Source organism: Phycodurus eques, chromosome 6, assembly GCF_024500275.1.
Source record: "Phycodurus eques isolate BA_2022a chromosome 6, UOR_Pequ_1.1, whole genome shotgun sequence".
Classification (NCBI taxonomy): domain Eukaryota; kingdom Metazoa; phylum Chordata; class Actinopteri; order Syngnathiformes; family Syngnathidae; genus Phycodurus; species Phycodurus eques.
Window position 1 is genome coordinate 15,538,463 of NC_084530.1, and position 13,574 is coordinate 15,552,036.

A 13,574-nucleotide genomic window follows, 5' to 3' on the forward strand; every position below is an offset into this window, starting at 1 on the left:
ACTCTCACGGAGGACACCTATGACTGCATGCACCACCAATGCTCTTGCACACACACTGCTATTAAAGGGATGCCAATCCAGTGTGTGGGTGAGGTGAGGATACCCCCCGCTTAGATCATCTCTTGAATGATTGAAAAGGCTCTTCATCTTCCATAGACCCCAGCACATTATACACTTCCTGCATGAGTGGGTGTGTAGAGCAATCACTCAAGTAAAAAGTGAAATTGCTTATAGATGATATCCAACTTTCATTGCATTTAACAGGGGACCGCTGTCGTTTATTTTATTATAAATAAATACTGTCAGTGCACTACTTCTAGTAGGTGAAACCTAGGAACTGCAAGGCATTACTGTGGCAACAATTTGCACAAAAAAAGAAAAAGCTTTTAGAGTATAGTGCTGTGAAATATTTTTATCAGGTTCCACTGTCTTCGATCACTAATGTGTGTTGCCCTTTGGAGATGTCCTCGAAACTCCAAATTGGCTCGACACAAATTATATAACATTTGTGGAGACTTGTTGATATTTGGCTTGGAATCCCTTGCCAATTCAAAAACCGATGCTACCTTTATCACGAATAGGAGGGATACGATTCAATAACAATTTGCATCTCATTGCACCTTGAATCAGTGCATATTTTTTTTCTACAATTTTTTGTTTCTTTCTGTGTGACTACGTTTTTTGTAATCGCCAGATTAAAATGAATTACAGATCAATTTTCTTCCATTATCTTTAAAGGAGATAATACAGTTGCCTGGTGTCTTAATAACATGTCTCTGGCATGCTTTCATCAAAATACCACAGGGGTTAAGAATTACAGTGGGAGGAAAAAGTATTTGAAACCTTTGGAATTTCTGCATAAATTGGTCGTAAAATGTAGTCTTATCCTCATCTAAATCACAAGAATAAGCAGAGTGCTTAAACGAATACCACGCAAACCATTTTATTTCCCCCCCCCCATATTTTTACAGAGTATAATGTAAACATTGACAGGACACGGGGGAAAACCTAAGTGAACCCATCCATCCATTTTCTTCCGCTTATCCGAGGTCAGGTCGTGGGGGGAGTAAGTTTAGCAGGGACGCCCAGACTTCCCTCTCCACAGGCACTTCATCCAGCTCTTCCGGGGGGATCCCGAGGCATTCCGAGCCCAGCTGGGAGTCATAGTCTCTCCAGTATGTCCTGGGGCATCCCCTGAGTCTCCTCCCGGTGGGACGTGCCCGGAACACCTCACCAAGGAAGCGTCCAAGAAGCATCCTAATCAGGTGCCTCAGCCACCTCATCTGGCTCCTCTCAATGTGGAGGAGCAGCGGCTTTACTCTGAGCCCCTCCCGGATGACCGAGCTTCTCACCCTATCTGTAAGGGAGAGCCCGGACACCCTGCGGAGGAAACTCATTTCGGCCGCTTATATCTGAGATCTTGTTTTTTCGGTTACAACCCACAGCTCGTGACCATAGGTGAGGGTAGGAATGTAGATCGACCGGTAAATTGAACGCTTCACCTTTCTGCTTAGCTTCTTCTTCACCACAACGGACCGATACAAAGTCTGCATCACTGCAGACGCTGCACTGATCTGCCTGTCCGTTCCATTCTGCCCTCACTCATGAACAAGACCCCAAGATACTTGAACTCCTCCACATGGGGCAGGATCTCATCCTCGACCATGGTCTCAGATTTGGAGGTGCTGATTTTCATCCCAGCCGCTTCACACTCAGCTGCGAACCGCTCCAGTGAGAGTTGGAGATCACGGCTTGATGAAGCCAACAGAACCACAATATAACCCAATACGGACGCCACCAAACCAGACCCTCTCTACGCCTTGGCTGCGCCTAGAAATTCTGTCCATAAAAGTAATGAACAGAATCGGTGACAAAGGGCAGCCTTGACGGAGTCTAACCCTCACCAGAAACGAGTCCAACTTACTGCCAGCAATGCGGACCAAACTCTGACACTGATCATACAGGGACCGAACAGCCCGTATCAGAGGGTTCGGTACCCCATAGTCCCGAAGCAACACCCACAGGACTCTTTATGGGACACGGTCCAACGCCTTCTCCAAGTCCACAAAAAACATGTTGACTGGTTGGGCGAACTCCCATGCACCCTTGAGGACCGAGAGTGTAGAGCTGGTCCACTGTTCTACGGCCAGGACGAAAACCACACTGCTCCTCCCTAATCTGAGATTCAACTTCCCGATGGACCCTCCTCTCCAGCACCCCTTACCAAGGAGGCTGAGGAGTGTGATCCCCCTGTAGTTTGAACACGCCCTCCGGTCTCCCTTCTTAAAAAGGGGGACCACCACCCCAGTTTGCGAATCCAGAGGCACTGTCCTTAATGTCCATGCGATGTTACAGAGGCGTGTCAACCAGGACAGCCCCACAACATCCAGAGCCTTTAGGAACTCCGGGCGAATCTCATCCACCGCCGGGGCCTTGCCACCGAGGAACTTTTTAACCATCTCGGTGACTTCAACCCCAGAGATAGGCCTCAGAGACCCCAGGACTCCTTCTTCAGCTTGACGGCATCCCACACCATTGGTGTCCACCATTGGGTTCGGGGATTGCCGCCACGACAGGCACCGACTATCTTATGGCCGCACTTCCGTGATGAGGATGCGTCAATTATTTTCATGAAGATGCGTCAATTATTTTCTCCCAACCATATTTGAGGAGCCATCTGCAATGAATGTGTGGCAACGTGATCACAGAGGGATGTTGTGACAACACCACTGGGACAAACTTCTTACTTCTTACTCAGCTTTCAAACTAAGATATTCTTTATTATAAATGATATCCTCCTTTGGTTAACTGAAAAGATGATTTTTATTTATTATGTTTGTCATGAAACTTTTAATTCATACAGTGTCTGTGCGTGTGTGTGTGTGTGTGCGTGCGCATGTGTGTGTGTGTGGATTTGTACCTGCGTGTGCGCGCGCATACCCACCTCCAGCTCCTGTTCTCGCTGCAGGGCAAACTGTTTGAAGGACTTGACAATGATTCCAGCATTGGAGCAGTCATAGACAAAAATGGAAGGGCTCCCCATCCAGGTCTGAAGATCATAGATGGACAGCGGGATGTATTGGGTGTAGTTCTACAAGAGGAACAGAGATGAGAGTAAAGGACGAGAGTGGTGTGGCATCATGAATTTTATTTGTTAGAATTATTAATGATGGATGACGTTAAATCAGGAGAAATGAGAGTGATCCAACAGGAAGAAGCTAATGATCATAAATCTAGACATACACCTAGAAAGGTGTTATACCACTGACAGTAAGGATGCATTTTCATGTAAATGAATTATGCTTAAAAAACAACTTAGGGAAGAGAAGGAGGAAGAAGAACAGAGGAAGTGAAAAGGACACACCGCCCGTGTGTGTGCTGAGGATCGAGCGGCAACAGCTACTGTAAGTTTGGACAACAGCAGCGCATCACTGTGAGTGGGTGCTTGCTTATTGAATAGGGGCAATGAACAACTCAAAACAATATTTCATGTCTTCACTGAAGATCAGTCCAGGGATAAGAGCAGGCACGCTACAAATTATTTGGTTCTTACGAATATTTAAAAAAAAAAAACTTGGGATTTAGAAGTGTAATTTATCCTGTTCTAAGAGTTATTTTCTCATTTTAAGTGTTCAACTTTAAAATACAGCTTAAACCAAGCACAACCTTATCTTTTTTCATCTCAAACAGGCAGGATATCTTCACAAGGTAAATAACTGATCGATTACATCTTTCCCCCAAAGTCTGATCAAAATAAATTCCTTTGATTAAAGAGAGACAAAAAGCATCTGAAAGAGAAATAGGTTTAATTGCCCTGCTAAATCCACTGCTAAAATATGCTATCATATACACATACTTCTAAATACAGAATCAAGAAATATGATTTGACCAGATAAATGCAGCATGTAATGCTTAATTGTATTACATTGGCAATTAACTTCAGAGCATACAGTATCTCAATTAACTGAAGTGGGACCAAACCGACCAAAAAAAAAATAATAATTTGAAACATCACAGCCACCGTAACGTTACTGTGCTGGACCTCCGGGGGATTCTCTAACCGTTGTTGGAAATGGGCTCAGTTCGCCCGCTACCTAGCTCAAATAACACAAAAGTCATTACACTTCAGGGAAGATATATTTTTTCAAGTTGTGGGCCAAGTTTCATTGCCAATAGCACACTATACTTGTATAACTAGGTGACGTTCCACTACATGGAATAAGGGCGCTTGGTGCTTATATAGTGAGGTATACGCCTCAGCTCCGTGACGTCACAGGGCTGGTTCTTAGCCCCGCCCACAGAATCAGGACATTTTAGAAGGTGAATAAGAGTTTTAAGCCTCCCAAATTCACCCCAAAAATCAGGAAAACCCTACTACCTACACTGCCGGTCAAATGTTTTAAAAGACACAAATTTTTCCAATGTTTTATAAATTGAAAGTTATGCAGTTCAATTTCTCATCTTACTCTGAAATGAAAACACAGAACAAATAAACTATTCAAGTTGCGAAAGAAGTCATGGAATCAATCTATAAACAAAAAAATTTATTCTCAACCTATTTCTCATTAAAGTAGCCACTGTGGCCATATATAACAGCTGAACACACTTTTGGCATTATCTCTAACACGGAAATCAAATATTCTTCAGGAAGTTCTTCCTGGCTATGTTGTAGAAGTTCCCATACTTTTGTGGCTATTCATTGGACTTGAACTTCTAGATCTTCAATTTTAAAGGAAGAATAAAAAATAAAAAATATTGGTGTGTTATAAAACATTCGACCCGGTAGCACTACGGGTCAGAAGTTTTTGTTTTATTAAACTGAAAGTCGAATTTTCCGATGAATTGCGTTAAAGGGTACAAAATAAGGTAAGTGGTGAATGGCGTGAGGTCGTCATGATTCTCTGGGTGCGTTTGGTAATGCACTGCAGTGATGCGCTGCGCTACACAGCACTTTGTGAGAGTTTTCAGTGGAAAAGGGAGCCATCTTGTTGCTGGTCGCGTTGCTAAAAGGAGGCTTGTGCCAATATGCAGGCCACACTCACGTAATCATAAGGTGGTATCCAAAAATATTGGAATACGGCAACAACTGACTATTTACAAAAATGTTTAAATTAAAAAGTACTGTCCCACAAGTTTAAAAATATCCAGGAGTCAGTTATTCTAATTTCTTTGGAAGAAGAAAAATAAGCTTGTCAGCAAGAAAAATGTAAACAGAAGCGAAGCAAGCAGAGCGAGCAGGAAAGCGTCTGCACTGTACGAGACCGGAAGTGAAAAAGGATGTACACCAAAATGTACAAGCAACTCCAAAATATGAGATTCCCAGGGTGGAGAAGAGGCATGGCTCTGTACTATAAAGAAGAGTGGTTAAGACAGGTCTCTTCAGTGGAGACAATAAACACATGGAGACAGATTGTACAGACACAAGCAGCTTGAGTGATAATACCATACTTTATGAAGGCAATGATTATATTAGCAAGGACAAATCCAGTGCAGGTATACACATTGTGAGCAAAAAAATGAAGCGATTCTGTCATAAAGCTTGTTAGTTTAGCAATAGTTAACTTCGCTGTAAACTATAGGTGTCCACATTTGTTGAACCACATTTCATGACTAGGCATGCACTGTGCTAATATGTTCCCGTTTTGGCTTGTCTGCATGGTTATAGTTTTACTGACAATTTTTTAATGCGTTCAGAAATTTAATCTAACGCCCTAACTCTACTTTGACAGTGTTCTGCACAATCCAACAACTATGTGAGTTTCCTTATGGTTCGGGGTGTAGCAGAGCGCACTCTGAGTGCATTTCCGAGCGCACCCTTTGGTGCAAGCTAGGCACTTAAGAATCTTGAGCCACATAAGCCAAATGCAAAACCCAATCAAAACAATGTTGCTCAAATTTGGGTTGAGTTTGAAGACAGATAGGCTTTCATTAATGCAGATGTACTGTACAGTATATGACAAGTGCAGCAGACCAACCAGTGCAAATATTTGAGGCATATCCATGCTTCAGAAGTTTGAAATGTTAGTTGTTTTTTTACTCCCTGCAATTAAATAATTGTGGATCCATCTGTGTTGTTATTTGAAAGCATTGTCAATGGGTGAATAACTGTGCACAATGCTGTTTTAGACAATAGATGCGCTACGGTGCATAGTAGATTATACTAACAGCAGATACATTGAGCAAGTGAAAGGAAGATGGGCAGATTCTATGTCGGGTGAGAGAAATACCCTGAACCCCCCTTTCCCCTTGGATCTCTGCAGTCTGCTTAGTCATTCTTCACCCATACTATTTTTTTCCCTCAAGTCATTTTTTTTTTTTACTAATCTTAAACTTAATTTGCTAAAAACTGGGGGGAGAAATGGAATTCCTTATATTTTATATTTTACACTTATTTTGAGGCTGTAAAAGTTCATGATTAAGTTTAATCTAATTTTAAAACCAATATTTTATGCTTATATTTAGTATATTTCACTTATTTTGGAGCTGTAAAGAGTTTTTTTTTACCCCAGTACTATCTTAAAACCAGCATTTATTCTTATTTTAAACTTTCTAAATGAATCTGTAGTCATGCATATTTCTAGATTCATCAACCTTATTTCAAGAACAGTGTGAGTGAAATTATCTTGCTGCATGGACAGATAGGGTAATTTAATTTGTTTTGAGGACCTTTTTTCTCAGATTTAGTACAGGTATTTTTATCTTGTTTTAGACACCCCTTTTTTGCAATGCAAGTAAGCTGTGATGAAGGTTTTCAGTTTAGGGCTTTGGACAGGTGACAATTTTTGACCCCAGCAACTTTATGGCCCTTGACAGCAAGAGTCTTTCGTTTGGAAAAACCATGTCATCAGAAATTGCAGGTTAATTAAGATTTCACACAGTGTCAGCGCTAATAAGTGATCCCAGACCCAGGCAAATATATTCTTCCTGAAGTGAAACCTTCAGGAAAGTTAGCAAAGCTGTCTGGCTCTTGGATTGAGGTGGAAAAAGATAACCCATTTACAATTCCTTGAAAAAGTATTGATACCCTTAGAACTTTTTCACATTCTGTGACGTTACAATCAAAAACTTGAATGTATTTTGTTTCGATTTTATATGATAGACCAACACAAAGTGCCACCTAACTGTGAAGTGAGACAAAAAATAATGTTTTTTAAAGTTTTAAACGAATATAAATGTGTTGTAGTGCTCCTGCTGGGGACTCCATCGTTCTGCTGGGGGACTTCAATGCTCACGTGGGCAATGACAGTGAGACCTGGAAGGGCGTGATTGGGAGGAACGGCCCCCCGATCACAACTCGAGCGGTGTTCTGTTATTGGACTTCTGTGCTCATCATGGATTGTCCATAACGAACACCATTTTCAAGCATAAGGGTGTCCACACGTGCACTTGGCACCAGGACACCCTAGGTCGCAGTTCGATGATCGAATTTGTGGTCGTGTCATCGGACTTGCGGCCGCATGTCTTGGACACGCGGGTGAAGAGAGGGGCGGAGCTGTCAACTGATCACCACCTGGTGGTGAGTTGGCTCCGATGGTGGTGGAAGATGCCAGTCCGACGTGGCAGGCCCAAATGTATTGTGAGGGTCTGCTGGGAACGTCTGGCAGAATCCCCTGTCAGAAGGAGTTTCAACTCCCACCTCCAACAGAACTTTGCTCATGTTCCGGGGGAGGCGGGGGACATCGAGTCCGAGTGGACCATGTTCCGTGCCTCCATTGCTGAGGCGGCCGACCGGAGCTGTGGCCGTAAGGTGGTCGGTGCTTGTCGTGGCGGCAATCCCCGAACCCGGTGAGGGATGCCGTCAAGCTGAAGAAGGAGTCCTATTGGGTCTTTTTGGCCTGTGGGACTCCTGAGGCAGCTGATGGGTACCGGCTGGCCAAGCGGAATGCAGCTTTGGTGGTCGCAGAAGCAAAAACTCGGGAATGGGAGGAGTTCGGTGAGGCCATGGAGAAAGACTTCCGGACGGTTTCGAGGAAATTCTGGTCCACCATCCAGCGTCTCAGGAGGGGGAAGCAGTGCACGATCAACATTGTGTATAGTGGGAATGGGGCGCTGCTGACCTCGACTCGGGACGTTGTGAGCCGGTGGGGAGAATACTTCGGAGACCTCCTCAATTCCACCAACACGCCTCCCTATGAGGAAGCAGAGTCTGGGTTCTCTGAGGCGGGCTCTCCCATCTCTGGGGTTGAGGTCACCGAGGTGGTTATAAAGCTCCTCGGTGGCAGGGCCCCGGGGGTGGATGAGATTCGTCCAGAGTTCCTAAAGGCTCTGGATGTTGTGGGGCTGTCCTGGTTGACACGCCTCTACAACATTGCGTGGACATTGTGGACAGTGCCGCTGGATTGGCAGACTGGGGTGGTGGTCCCCCATTTTAAGAAGGGGGACCGGAGGGTGTGTTCCAACTACAGGGGGATCACACTCCTCAGTCTCCCTGGTAAGGTCTATTCAGGGGTGCTGGAGAGGAGGGTCTGTCGGGAAGTCGAACCTCAGATTCAGGGGGAGCAGTGTGGTTTTCGTCCTGGCCGTGGAACATGGGAGTTTGCCCAACCAGTCTACATGTGTTTTGTGGACTTGGAGAAGGCGTTCGACCGTGTCCCTCGGGGGGTCCTGTGGGGGGTGCTTCGGGAGTATGGGGTACCGAACCCCCTGATACGGGCTGTTCGGTCCCCCGTACGACCGGAGTCAGAGTTTGGTCCGCATATCCGGCAGTAAGTCGGACTCGTTTCCGGTGAGGGTTGGACTCCGCCAAGGCTGCCCTTTGTCACCAATTCTGTTCATAACTTTTATGGACATAATTTCAAGGCGCAGTCGATGCGTAGAGGGGGTCCGGTTTGGTGGCCTCAGTATTGCATCTCTAAATTGTGCGCTCCACAAATCTGGCTTTCATGGAAGAGTAGCAAGAAGAAAGACGTTGTGGAAAGAAAGGCATAAGAACTCCCATTTGCAGTTTCCTACAAGCATTGTAGGGGGAACCGCAAACATGTGGAAGCAGTTGCTTTGTCAGATGAGATCAAAGTTGAATTTTCTTGGACTAAATGCAAAGCATTATGTGGCTGAAAACTAACACTGCTAATCACCTTGAATACACCATCCCCACTGTGAAAAATGGTGGTGGCAACATCATTCTGTAGGGATGCTTTTCTTCACCAGGGACAGGGAAGCTGGTCAGAGTTGATGGGAAGGTGCATGGAGCTAAATACTGGGAAATCCTGGAAGAAAACCTGTTGGAGGCTGCAAAACAGTTGAGAGTGGAAAAACGATTCTTCTTCCAGGAAGACAATGACCCTAAACATAAATCCAGAGCCACAATGGAATGGTTTGGATCAAAGAATATTCATGTGATACAGTCAAAGTCCAGACCTAAACCCCATTGTTTGCATCTGTGGCAAAGTTTGAAATTGTACTTTTACAAGACATTCTCCATCCAATCTGGCTGACCTTGAGCTATTTTTCAATGAATGGGCAAACATTTCAGTGTCTCTTGGTGCAAATATGGTAGAGACATACCCTAAAACACTTGCAACTGTAATTGTAGCAAAAGGAGACTTGACAAATTATTGAGGAAAGTGGGCTGAATACAAATGCACACCACATTTTTCACATTTGTATGTTCTTAAAATTTTGAAAACTGTGTCATTTCTGTTCCACTTTTCAACGATGTGCTACTGTACTTTGTGTTGGTTGATCACATAATATTTCAATAAAAAAAAACGGTGGCAAAACCAGTTCAAGGGGTATACTTATTCAGTGCACTGTAAATGTTGAAGAACATTCATACGATACGAAGCTAAGAAGGGGATTTACATATATATTGGCTCTACTCTGCTGTGATTATCAACTCAATCAAATTATGATTACATTTTGATGCATATAAACATGAATATCAAATGGTTTGAACGTTACCTTATTAAAAACCCAAATTTCTCCATTGACAGTGGGCCGGGGAACCCCATGGCCATTGTAGTGGAAGAGGACTCTCTCCTCTTTAGCATTTCGTCTCAGCGACGTGCATAGCTTTTTCACCTCGTCCACTGTGGGGTCCAGGCTTTGTTTGTAACGTGCCTGAAAAATAAGAAAAACGACAAGTAGGAACAAAATAATTAGGATTTCTACTGTGTGACATTTTCATAATTCAGCCTCATTTATACAGTGCATGTGATCTCATGAATGAAATATATATATACACGTACATATATATATACATATATACACATATACATACATATATACATACATATATATATATATATATATATATATATATATATATATATATATATATATATATATACACATATACATCCATCCATTTTCTGAGCCGCTTCTCCTCACTAGGGTCGCGGGCGTGCTGGAGCCTATCCCAGCTATCATCAGGCAGGAGGCGGGGTACATCCAGAACTGGTTGCCAGCCAATCGCAGGGCACAAACAAACAAACAACCATTCGCACTCACGGTCACACCTACGGGCAATTTAGAGTCTCCAATTAATGCATGTTTTTGGGATGTGGGAGGAAACCAGAGTGCCCGGAGAAAACCCACGCAGGCACGGGGAGAGCATGCAAATACCAACACAGGCGGGGCAGGGATTTGAACACCGGTCCTCAGAACTGTGAGGCAGATGTGCTAACCAGTCGTCCACCGTACTGTGTATTTGCTCCCATTTTTCGTGAGCTGGACTCCAGATCTAAAACTTTTTCTAAATACACAAAAGGCCACTTCCCTCAAATATTGTTCACAAATCTGTCAAAATCTGTGTTAGTGAGCATTTCTCCTTTGTCAATATAGTCCATCCCACCTCACAGGTGTGGCATATCAAAGATGCTGATTTGACAGCATCATTATTGCACATGTGTGCCATAGGCTGGCCACAATAAAAGGACACTCTGAAATGTGCAGTTTTATCACACAGCACAATGCCACGAGTTCTGAGGGAGCGTGCAACTGGCATGCTGAATGCAGGAATGTCCACCAGCGCTGTTGCCCGTGAATTGAATGTTAATTTCTCTACCATAAGCAGTCTCCAAAGGCGTTTCAGACAATTGGGCAGTACATCCAACTGGCCTTACAACCACAGACCACGTGTAACCACACCAGCGCAGGACCTCCACATCCAGCATCTTCACCTCCAAGATCGTCTGAGACCAGCCACCCAGAGACCTGCTGCAACAATCGGTTTGCATAAGAAACCGTCTCAGGGAAGCTCATCTGCATGCTAGTCGTCTTCATCGGGGTCTCGACCTGACTGTAGGTCATCGTCGTAACCGACTTGAGTTCCTGCCAATATCCAGGAACTTCGCACAGCCATTGAAGAGGAGTAGACCAACATGAAGACGAGTGGACCAACATTCCACAGGCCACAATTAACAACCTGATCAACTCTATGCAAAGGACATGTGTTGCACTGCGTGAGGCAAATGGTGGTCACACCAGATACTGACTGGTTTTCTGACCCCCCCAGAGCCCCACAATAAAGCAAAACTGCACATTTCAGAGTGGCCTTTTATTGTGGCCAGCCTAAGGCACACCTATGCAATAATCATGCTGTCTAATCAGCATCTTGATATGCCACACCTGTGATGTGGGATGGATTATCTCAACAAAGGTGAAATGCTCACTATCACAGATTTTGGACAAGGAATGATCTGGGCCATTCAAGAACAGTCACGTAGTTGTTCTGAAGCCACTCCTGTGTTATTTTAGCTGTGTGCTTAGGGTCATTGTCAAGTTGGAAGGTGAACCTTCGGCCCAGTCTGAGGACTCTGGAAACGGTTTTCGTCCAGGATATCTCTGTACTTGGCCGCATTCATCTTTCCTTCGATTGAGACTAGTCGTCCTCTCCCTGCAGCTGAAAAACACCCTCACAGCATAATGCTGCCACCACCATGCTTCACTGTTGGGACTGTATTGGGCAGGTGATGAGCAACGCCTGGTTTTCTCCACACATTAGAATTAAGGCCAAAAAGTTCTCTCTTGGTCTCATCAGACCAGATAATCTTATTTCTTACCATCTTGGAGTCCTTCAGGTGTTTATTTTTTTGCAAACTCCATGCGGGCTTTCATGTGTCTTGCACTGAGGGGAGGCCTTCGTCGGGCCACTCTGCGATAAAGCGCCAACTGGTGTTGGCCTGCAGTGATGCTTGACTTTCTAGAACTTTCTCCCATCTCCCAACTGCATCTCTGGAGCTAAGCCACAGTGATCTTTGGGTTCTTCTTTACCTCTCTCACCACCTCTCTCACGGCCAGCTCTTGGAAGGGTTCTGGTCGTCCCAAACGTCTTCCATTTAAGGATTATGGAGGCCACTGTGCTCTTAGAAACCTTAAGTGCAGCAGAATGTTTTTGTAACCTTGGCCAGATCTGTGCCTCGCCACAATTATGTCTCTGAGCTCTTCAAGCAGTTCCTTTGACCTCATGATTCTCATTTGCTTTGACATCCACTGTGAGCTGTAAGGTCTTATACAGACAGGTGTATGGCTTTTCTAATTAAATCCAATCAATATAATCAAACACAGCTGGACTCCAATGAAGGTGTAGAACCATCTCAAGGATGATCAGAAGAAATGGACAGCACCCGAGTTAAATATGAGTGTCACAGCAAAGGGTCTGAATACTTATGGCTGTGTGATATTTCAGTTTTTCTTTTTTAATAAATCAGCAGAAATTTCAACAATTCCGTTTTTTCCTGTCAATATGGGGTGCTGTGTGTACATTAATGAGGGGAAAATGAACTTAAATGATTTTAGCAAATGGCTGCAATATAACAAAGAGTGAAACATTTAAGGGGGTCTGAATACTTTCCGTACCCACTGTATACACACACACACACACACACAAACAAAAGTATTGAAAAGTATTATTATGCGGAAGGGAAATGTAAACAAGTATATAAGTGGTATTGAGCATTTAAAAAAAAATAAAATTAAATTAAAAAAAAAAAAAAAAAAAAAAAAAAAGCACCTCACAAGCAGTAATTTTCAATCGTTGTTGAAATGCACCTGACTTTTCAATCTCAATTTGGAAAAGTCCTCATCTGACTTCCGAAATTGCTTTGGACCTCTGGACCTCTCATTGAGTTAAAAAGGAATGTAGGTAATGAGCTAACTGACCCTGGAGAGACATTACATTTGCAATGATCCAAAACTAAATTGGCTGAGACAAAGACATTGCACTTTTGAAAGATGTCAGAGATTATAAAATCCCCTTTAATCATTACAGTGAGTGAATTTCTATATCTAACCACAGGTTTAATAGGGCCAGTAAAGACATCGATGACACTTTAAACACTAAGTTAAATTGACATATCCAAGTCATCCCAAAACATCCCAATCCCCGATGTCATTGCGGAAGTTAAGAGCAAGATGAAGAGTAATATTGAACAGAGTAAAAAGTGCATGCAGCTTGGCAAGGCTGCTAAATAAAATGTTTTTTCTAACTTTTAATTTAGTCGGAGAAGACATGCTTTTGGTCATTATGTTGACAATGTCAATAGAAGGTGTGAAAGGCACACAAGTGGAGACGTGACTGCAGGTAGTTATGCAACAGAAAATTGTCCCGTCAGACGAGTCTGAATCATTTTCAT

At 43.6% G+C, this 13,574-nt stretch overlaps 1 protein-coding gene across 3 annotated transcripts in view; it reads right to left on the bottom strand.

Annotated features, from left to right (window-relative positions):
• rptor (regulatory associated protein of MTOR, complex 1) overlaps positions 1-13,574 on the bottom strand; it is a 152,831-nt gene that overhangs the window by 113,015 nt on the left and 26,242 nt on the right. For all 3 annotated transcript variants that reach the window (XM_061680157.1, XM_061680158.1, XM_061680156.1), the window contains exons 5-6: positions 9,901-10,059; positions 2,945-3,091 (exon numbers count right to left, since the gene is read on the bottom strand). In XM_061680157.1, the coding sequence (XP_061536141.1) occupies positions 2,945-3,091; positions 9,901-10,059 (306 nt within the window). The remainder of the gene's footprint in view (positions 1-2,944; positions 3,092-9,900; positions 10,060-13,574) is intronic.